This window comes from Castor canadensis, chromosome 4 (assembly GCF_047511655.1).
Source record: "Castor canadensis chromosome 4, mCasCan1.hap1v2, whole genome shotgun sequence".
Lineage (NCBI taxonomy): Eukaryota > Metazoa > Chordata > Mammalia > Rodentia > Castoridae > Castor > Castor canadensis.
The window spans coordinates 116,341,675-116,351,272 of NC_133389.1; the positions used below are offsets into that span (position 1 = coordinate 116,341,675).

At 34.4% G+C, this 9,598-nt stretch overlaps 1 protein-coding gene across 2 annotated transcripts; it reads right to left on the bottom strand.

Moving 5' to 3' along the window:
* Positions 1-157: 157 nt before the first annotated feature.
* Positions 158-9,216, bottom strand: Gcg (glucagon). 2 transcript variants are annotated; one of them, XM_020180288.2, is made up of 6 exons: positions 9,142-9,216; positions 6,168-6,267; positions 4,488-4,649; positions 2,711-2,848; positions 1,280-1,423; positions 158-637 (listed from the first exon to the last, which is right to left on the bottom strand). In XM_020180288.2, exons 2-6 carry the CDS (start codon positions 6,257-6,259, stop codon positions 631-633), a joined length of 543 nt encoding a protein of 180 aa, XP_020035877.2. In that variant the 5' UTR covers positions 6,260-6,267; positions 9,142-9,216; the 3' UTR covers positions 158-630. The 2 variants fall into 2 exon arrangements, with proteins under 2 accessions (XP_020035877.2, XP_073925646.1); XM_074069545.1 differs by lacking the exon at positions 158-637 and having other exon boundaries at positions 1,276-1,423.
* Between the last annotated feature and the right edge of the window lie 382 nt (positions 9,217-9,598).

Here is a 9,598-nt window from a genome sequence, read left to right on the forward strand (position 1 = left end):
TGATGTGCAAGATCCTGGTTTTTTCAATGTTGACTTGAAGTGTTAGAGCACTGTGTAGGCTTTGACAACATGGAGCCCTGTCTGTGCATCACAATTGGGTTACTTGCTTAGGAGGTCAGCTTGGGAGGGGGGCAGGTAGAGATAAAACAGACAATAGTAAAGAAGCTTGAAAATTTTATTTAAATTTGTTTTTGATGCATTGAAAGCCAAGCATGTTTATGATAAAGGCTTCAAGAAGGAGGTTCTCTTTCCAGTTTCACCCCTGTGGCTACCAGTTCTTCTCTCCTCCTGGTATTGCAATGCAGATAAGTTGTGACTGGAATAATTTACATTTACAGATGTTATCATAGAAAAATAATTTCATTGCTAAATGTAAACAGCTTGAGGAACTTCAAAATAAAAGAAAAGAATAGAATCCAGCTATTTTATATTTTAGAGCTGATATTTTAGCAATATTCTGATAGTAGTTTATTCTAGGTACAACCTCTTGGCTACACAATGCTGAATGAGAAGGCATGCAAAAGCAACATGGTTTCAGAAAATGCCTCTTAGAGTTACAGAACTTAAAATTTCAACATCCCAAGTGGCTGGCAGGTGATGTTGTAAAGATGGTCCTGAATAATGACATACTTATTTCCTAGAGACAAAAAATAAAAATAATAACATAATTATAATGAGTTGATATTGTTAACTTATGCAGAGACATTTCAATGATTTTTAATAAAAGATGTTTATCAGTCCCTTAATCTGTTAATCCCTTAGTCTTCATATGTTGTCATTTAAAGATGATTTATCTAAAGTCTGCTCATTAAATTAATAAAGATCTATTAATAATTAAAAGCAATTAAAGTCTATCAATAATGAGTGATATTTGGTGTCTAATTTTTACAACTATCTTTTAAAATTAAGTAAACAGTGCCATTTATACTGGCATTTTACCTTCGTGTTAAAATTTCAGTATCTATAGAAATTTTAATGTGACATTAATATGTGAATGACTTAAAATATCTGTTCACATTCTTTGTGTTAATTGTGTATTGTCTCTCATAGCCTCTCAGTAAGTGTTTTTATTTAGAATAAATGGTTTAATCAATAAAACTGTAATGGCAAAAAAAGAAGTACAATGATGTACTCTTAAATGATTTAGACATTCATAATTTTTACTACACAACAAGAGAGTAAACACTCTCTTCCCCACATGGGAACAACTTGTAGAAATATGACAATCAGTATTTATGGAAGTTTTAATAGTATCCAAAAATAATTGAAAAGCAATCACCTGTCAGTGATTTTGGTCTGAATCAGCCAGTTGATAAAGTCCCTGGTGGCAAGATTATCAAGAACGGTGTTCATCTCATCGGAGAAAGAGCCGTCGGCATGTCTGCGGCGGAGTTCTTCAACGATGGTGACTTCTTCTGGAAAGCTAAGAAAATGAGGGTTGAAGTTTGTGTTTGGTTAGGTATTTTAAATACACACTTATGGACTGTCCACTACTCTTAACGTGTCCAAGAGTTGTTGAGAATATAGAACAGAATTCTATGTATAGAGGGCCTATGATGAAAGTCCTCATAAAAAACTTCTGTTAACTGGAGAAGGTTGAAAGGTAAAGTTTGCAAAGCTAAGATCAGAAAGCAAGCCTGTCTAACTTCATGCCCTTTTCAGTTCTCCAGGTTGCTTCAAAGGCTTTAGTATCTTGGCATCACAGAAACTATTGCTGAGACTGTTAATTTGTCTAGAGCAAAATACATCATACCTTATAAAACCAGAGGTTGTGAAAACGGCCTTGCAAAATGAAGTATTAAAGAATTAAAACACTTTCACTGATTTGCCATAGCAGAGTTTTGGTATTCTTTATAACACTACAACATCTCTTTAATTTTAGCATTTTTTAATGTTAATGTTTTAAAATCAGCCACAATACTAGCTCCTTTTCATCTTGAAATCTCTTTAAGTCTCAGTAAGTATGCTTTAAATCTGGTTTAAACATCAGAGTTGAACACAAATTTCCTGCCTCTTATATTTCAAGTGCCAATCAAAACGGTCGCAACAAAGCGAGATGACTTGGGTCTGTTTGGTTGTAAGATTCAAGCGAGTAACGAAATAACTCAGACTCATTTTTGACTTTGATATTTTGATGGATAGCTATGTGACTGCTCCATAAAAACTGAGTATGTGGTAAATATATGCATGTTTCTACATATCTGTACCCTGAGTGTCGTTTCATTAATATCTTATGTGTGGTATTTTTAGTCTTCATCACATGTTTGTCTAAGTATTTGTTAACACATGAATATGTTGATCACGTATGTAATAATTTTAAGTCAAACCTTGATAGTTTTACATGAATATTGAAAATATTTAAAGTTTCCAAACTATCTTTTATCTGTAGCTTTTCTGTGACAGTCCTCGTTGAAATTTGTTTTCCCAGAGTAGTTATCAAAAGCATATTATTTATTCTCAAATGTGTTCTCATTTGGATGAATCAATACCTAATTATAACACAATTTTAATGGGGGGATAAAAATGTGACTTGTTGGACTCCATTATTAACACTTGCTACCAAAACTTGTGTATTGTTTCTCAACAGGAGTTATTTCCTTACTTGGTGTGACTAGTGATCGCTTCCGTAATCCAGATCCATACATAGATAACTATAGTCTTAAATTTCTGCAACAAGGGAAAAATGCCAGATAAGAATGTAGAGACTTACTCTCGCCTTCCTCGGCCTTTCACCAGCCAAGCAATGAATTCCTTGGCAGCCTGGCCTTCCAAATAAGAACTTACATCACTGGTAAAGGTCCCTTCAGCATGTCTCTCAAATTCATCATGACGTTTGGCAATGTTATTCCTGAAAGAAATGTGAAAGTTACATTGAAGCTCTGTCTCTTTGGCAATATGGCTCTCACCTCCAGGTTTGGCATTCAGAGCAGAAGGGGCTTAAGGAGTTGGGGAGATGAGGGTGGTTAGGTGATTCATTTTAAAGTTACATTAATGATCTGGATTGAATATTGGTGGTAGAGGCTAATAACTTTTCAGAAGAGACTAAAGTGCTCCCTTCCTTCCTACCATATCCGTTTTCACTGGCCCTGTTTTCCTGTGCTATTGATTATTAAAGGTGTATTACTTTTCACTTTATTTTCAATAGATGTAGGCTATTTACTGTGCTGTGCTACTTATCAGCAAGATAGGTGATTGTTACTAGTAAGTGTGATGTCAGAGTTAGTTAAATGGTTCAAGGGAAAGCAAAGAACCATCTTGAAATGTCATCAAAAGAACCACATGATAAGAGATTTTAAAAATGTGTGATCTGTAAAGAAGATGATCCCATATTAGCTGGAAATGTGTGCAGAATACTCTCAACGTGTATTATCCCTGAAAAGTTTCATCTTAAACATACAGCAAATACATTAGAATGAATATATTGAATACTTATTGAATACTGAGTAAGTGAATACTTATCAATTTGTAGCATTCCCATTCTAGAAAATGAGAACAGTTGTTTTCATTTCTATAAATTTGTGATTTTTCACATTTCTCTGATTCCCCCCATAGTTCTTCACAGGGATACCTTCCAGTGTCCAGTCTGTGTGACTGCCATCTTTCTTATAGTTGAATGCCACACTTTAAGGTTAACTTTGGCCAACAATTTGTTTCTTCCATTCCTCCTGTTTGCTTGTGCTCTTGCTCTCCTGTTATCACTCCCTCTTTCTCCCTTCTCCTTCTATCCAGACAAATCTATGTCCTTTTCCTGATTTATAGATTCCTTCAGCTACTTTGTATGCATAAGTCTCTTCCCCTTGTGGGCCACCCTCCAAAGAAATTGTGAAATTCCACCATCTCTGTGAAACCCTTGTGGATGATTTTCTCCAGTAGCCTAGAAGTAACAAAACCCCCAACACTCGTCAAAGAAAATCCTACATTAAAATGTATGCCTTATGATAGGTTTGTGTTCTTATTTGCCGCCTTCTCTCTTTATGCTTTGCAGCTAGCTCGGCTGTAATTTTAAATGCATATCTTGGATTTTATTCTACAAGAAAAGGAATGCATCTGTTTCTATTCCTTACCATGATTAACTTGGCTAGGGGATAACTTTAATGTGATCACAGTCATGGGTTTGAACCCCATGAGGGAATGTTGAATTTTCTCTGACTTTTAGTGAGAAATTAAATTTCTAACCTTGCAAGTCCACAAAAATCAGTTTTCAATTTTAAGGTAAAATGGATGAGAGGAAATGTTACTAAGACTACAACTGGGAAAATGATTTAAAATCTATGTCACATTTGGAGCATGGGTAAGTCATTTGGAGAAGTGGAGGGCGAGACATTCAGAGGTATGACGTAAAGGACAGTATCTCCAACTTTGAAAATCATTAAAACTGAAAAAGCTTATGGGCACTCTTTGATGAGCATGATAATTTCAGAAAGTCAGAATTAAACAGACATTTAATCCATTTGTTTACAATTTTTGGAGTAGGTTTAAGCTCTTACCTGTTCCTCTTGGTATTCATCAACCACTGCACAAAGTCTTGGGCACGCCTGGAGTCCAGATATTTGCTGTAGTCACTGGTGAATGTGCCCTGCGAATGGCGCTTGTCTTCAGTCATCTGGTCAGGATCACTAAGTGGGTCTGTCTGGGAAGCTGAAAACGATCTGTGAAGAACATTCACTGGTTCAACATAAATCTCTCCAAGAGTAGACTTATTTGAGAAGCACCTTCACTAAAAAATATAGGACCACATTGCAGGAGTAAGACAGACATTTTGGTAGATAGTTTAGAGAGACCTCAGGTTCTCATGGGAATCTCATAGATTTAGTGCAGTTGAATACTCTCGTATCTCTTATTCTGAATTCTAGTAACAGATTTCTCAACTGACTTCATTTTTTTCCCTGAAATATGATTAAATAGTCTTTTAAAACTAATTAATCTTCTCATGATTATGCTAATAGTGACAGAAGATAGTAGTGACTTGAATATTTTAAAAGAGTAAAGAATCCCAAATCACTTGTTTGGGCAGCAGATTTTTGTTCCTACTTTGGTTTTGCATATATTAATATAAAAACATAGCTCAATCACCTAGTGAGATATGGAGGTTAATGGTTGAAGAAAGGCGGGCACAAAATAGAGGTCACTTGCTAATTTGAAATGTTATAGTGGGTAATCCTTATGCCAGTAGCCAACAGTTGATTGGCATGGGTAAATATATGGAAAATATTCAATGTGTTTAATACCCAGAAATGAGATACTATTTTTACCTATAAAAGTAAAAAAGACTAAATATTGGGGAGGATAAAATATTTGTATCCTGCTGATGAAAATGTCCATGTACTTTTCCAGGAGGCTAATCAGCAAGATACTTACTCAAACCCTTTGGTTTAAACTCATTTAAGTCCTTTGATATAGTAATCTCACTACTAGAAATCTATCCTGAAGAAATTGTAAGAGATGCAGGGGAAAGTGTCTACGAAAAATGTTATTTACAATATTCTTTATGGACAAATTTGAAGACTTCTTAATGCCTAACAGAAGACTATCTCAATAAATACTGTACCTTTAGGGGATGAAATAGTATGTAACTCTTAATATTACACACTTAATAAAAGAAAAAACTAACAATATAATGTTAAGAGAAAAAAGCATAATACAAAGCCATATCACTGAGAGATATTTACATTCAGTATAGATGGATAAAATCCAGGAAAGTCATACACCACTTTTCTTTATTTTGAATAGTTTTCTTTGGATAGTGGAAATTTGAATAGTTATATTTTTGCATAGTTTTCATATTCTACATCATGAACACGTATGATTTTTACAATTAGCAAAGAACAATTCCATTTTAAAGGAGTACAAATGAAAAAAGAATTAGTGAGAATAATTAATCTCTTATGCAGTGTGTGAATAATGAATAGATAGAGAGGATTATCTGAAGGACTATAATTTCCCATTTATGTGTTTTTCAACATTCTCCACCTCTTTGATTATGAAACAACACACACTATGGTTTGTACTCTAGAGAAGCCTACTTTAATCACCTTGATACTTTAAATATTTGAAAATCGAGCCGAGTATTTACTCCAAATCATTGAGACTTTATTCATTAATCATGGTTCTCACAGGCTTTAGTATCACTGTAGTACTATAATCGTCCAAGTCTAAAGATTAAGTACCTGGGTTTCTCTTCTGTGTCTTGGAGAGAATGCTGCCAGCTGCCTTGTACCAGCATTATAAATAATCCAGCCACAAAGTAAATGTTCTTCATTTTTCTGCCTGTCAGAGCACAGAATGGGGGAGAGGCAGTGGAAGGATAGGGCAAGTGGGAAACCACATTTAAACATGTCAGGTTAGGTTTGATTTTGACTGGGTAAATATCATAAAAAGAAAAAAAGCTAATTCTATCAATTTATTCTTATTATAGTTCCAACTTAATTGCAAATACATTATATTTTCCCTAGATTTTTGGACACCAAAAAAAAAAAAAAACCCAAAAGGATGTATTCTGCTATTAAGCTTTTTCATTAATGTAGGACACTTCTGATAATGATTAGAAGGCTTGTTTCCAAGCTTAAAATTAAAAATGTCCACAGTAAATGTTTAAAATACTCACTGTAGATGATACGCTACATATGGTTAGCCTGAATGGCACCTTATCCATAATGCCACCCCCTTCGCTATCAGTCTGGCTTTCAATTAATAGTCCTTCACTTCCAAGCATTTACATTATACTGCATTTCAACCATCTTAAAGCAGCCTCAGGCTACAACTTGGCATACCAGCTGTCGGTTCAGATGTATTATTCATTTATATTTTAAATAGTGTAACTTGGTCTAGACTTTGTAATTATAAAGCGGCCAACAGATTTGAGGTATTTTAGGGTGCTTTGACCTGTTCTAAATTAAAGGGAAAAATCATTTTAAAGACAAGTAATTTGCAACAAGAACTAATGCTTCTGGCAACTTGAACAATCACAACTAAGAAATCAGAGATTAGTATAATAAAGAAAATTAGTGCTTGCTTCTGAAGTCTTAGAAGTTATCAGGCTTGGTAATTGGGCTTAGTCCAGGACATGACATTTTTCTGTTAGTAACACCATAGACCTGGTTGTAGGATATACCTGATTTCCTGTTCTTGAATCATAAGCAGAAGTCCTGTGAAGCCATCAGGTGTTAAGGATGTGATGAGGCAGTGAGGATGGGGACAGGGACCAACACGAATGTCACAGAGTGTCCCTATAGAACAGGGTCCTCTGGAAATGTCAAGTCCACTATTTATAATGGACTTTCTTCTGCTACTTGAAACTCAATCATTCTTTTTTTTTTTTTTGAGAAATGGGGATTTCAATCCAAGTTTCATTATGTTTATCCATAAATAATTTGAATGAGTATTTTTAGCAAATGACATTTGGTTTGGAATAAGGATTTTACAAATATTATCATCTTAAACTATAAATCTTTTCTTTAACATCCAAGACATATTTACTATCTATCTCTGGCAATGCAATAGTGTAAAACCTGCAACTGTAACTTCTTTTTTTCCCTTGAACTATTAAGTCCTTGTAGGTTAAGTGGCTAATTAGACAAAGCAACTCAGTAGAAATCATGCATATACCCTTCCTATTCATCTGCATTAAATTTCTCTCTTGGCATTTGCTATGGTTTGGCTTAACCAGTTGGCAAACTTTAAAAATCTTGCCATATATTTAGATAGTATCTCCTGATTGTAACTCTCAATTATAAAACAAGCTTTTGCTTTTCAATTATACCACTATTTGAAAGTTTCCAATTTAGTCCTAAGTAGTTCCTTCTACCCAAAGTCCCTAAAGGTATTGAAATGTCTTCTATCATGTTATGTTGCAACAGATTTAGAGCAAGTGGTATTGTGTCACTGTGAGAGCTGTTGGAAGAAGAAATAACCAAAAAGACATGAGTGCTCTAAGTCCTCTAATCCAATCAAATGAGTTCTACAGAAAGAACTGGCTTTAAAATTTTCATTTATTCAGTTTTGAAAGTTAACAGAATTGTGAACAATTAATAGTTAGTTCATTGCTTCAATACCATTGCTGAGGAAGTAAATATTTTAGTTATTTGAGGATCAAAATTTTATTCAATAAGAACAGGGTTTTCAATTGTTTTCCTCTTTAGGTAACCTTAGGAGAGAGGATGCTGAAGAAAGTATGACAACAGCAGTATTCTCTGTCTAAGAAGTCTTTTAGAGAGATCAACTTTTTATTTAGGAAAAAGGCATTATATCTCTAAACATATTGGTGTTGTTGAATAGTTTTAAAATTCATCATTCATTTCATAAGAGATCCCTAGTATATAACGGAAAACACAACACTTAATCATTTACTCCATTGAGAACATTTGTAAATCTGTTCATTGCCTTTAAGAACTTAAATAGGTACTTTAGAACATCTGGTATTTTTTTCCAAAAGAGATGTACTAGACTTTTATTCCACAATATAGACATTTAAGATTTTATGTATAACTATTGGTCCTAAATACATAGCAATTATTAATTTATGGCTTTGCTCAGATCCATAGAAAGAAATCCCTAAAAACCAGTGATGCTTGTTCTTTGCACCAAATGTGCTATGTCTTATTTACAAAGAACTGGTTTCACAGGCATTGATTTTTTTGATAGACATCAGAAATCTGAATATTTGAAAGATGGTATTGATGTGCTCTTTTGGAAAACCAGGGATTTTAATTGATAAAGAAAAATTGCTGCAGTAGCCTCTGTAATGGAGACATTTCTGCTGAATTTAAAAGTGCCTTCTGTTCAACATAGTATACACATCTATCAAATGCAAGGAAAAATACTTATTTTTCAGAATGTTTCTACTTATTTGAACACAGACTTCTTGTAACAGTTAAGTCTTATAACAAATGCATTGATCTGAATCTTTATTTTTTCTATTTTATATTTTTGCATTAAATTATTTCTCTGAACTACTTTGGGCTTCATTATGTTAAAGTAGGTCTAAATATATTTGGTAACATTTTTCAACTCAATTCTGCCCTGCATATTATTAGCAACAAAATAAAAGATAAAAGAACAACACTTCAATTCATAATACTTAAAAATATTTAATTGCCCCCAAGACGGGAGTCATAATTTCGCAGCCCTCCATGTTAATCTTACCTTCTGATACTGTGGTGTGGAGCGGAGCTGGTGTAGAGAGCAAGCCCTCTTGGAACTTGGATGCTGCTCTGTGCCCTGAGCTCTGCGCTTCTGAACCAAGGCATCCTGCTTTTATATGCTCTCCAGCTCTGTTTAGCCTCACAGATATTATGCTGACAATATAAATTTCTCATCTGTAAATAATGGGTTTTTGTTACAAATGATTTCACTCGCCCACTCACTTTGCTCATCTGCATTCTACGCTTATATTGGGTGAGACCTCAGAGATCCGGAAACTTCTTATTTGCTTTTGTGTCTTTGTGTGTTGAGAATGGAAAGGGCAGGTTGGAAATTCACCTTCCATTCTTGGTCAGGCATGAAATCACTTAGGTTCTTTGAAGTGCATTTCAATGTTAAAGAGCATGGCCTCGTTTGAGGGTGTTATAAGTCCCTTGATTGCCTTCTTAGCCATGTTGAA

Bases quoted from the DNA above. Each gene is read 5' to 3' on its own strand.
- Gcg (XM_020180288.2), bottom strand. From the start codon at position 6,259: ATGAAGAACATTTACTTTGTGGCTGGATTATTTATAATGCTGGTACAA. The intron at 2,849-4,487 runs GTAAGAGCTTAA...CATTTCTTTCAG, and splicing joins ATGAATACCAAGAGGAACAG to GAATAACATTGCCAAACGTC. The intron at 1,424-2,710 runs GTAAGTCTCTAC...TCATTTTCTTAG, and splicing joins AAAGGCCGAGGAAGGCGAGA to CTTTCCAGAAGAAGTCACCA.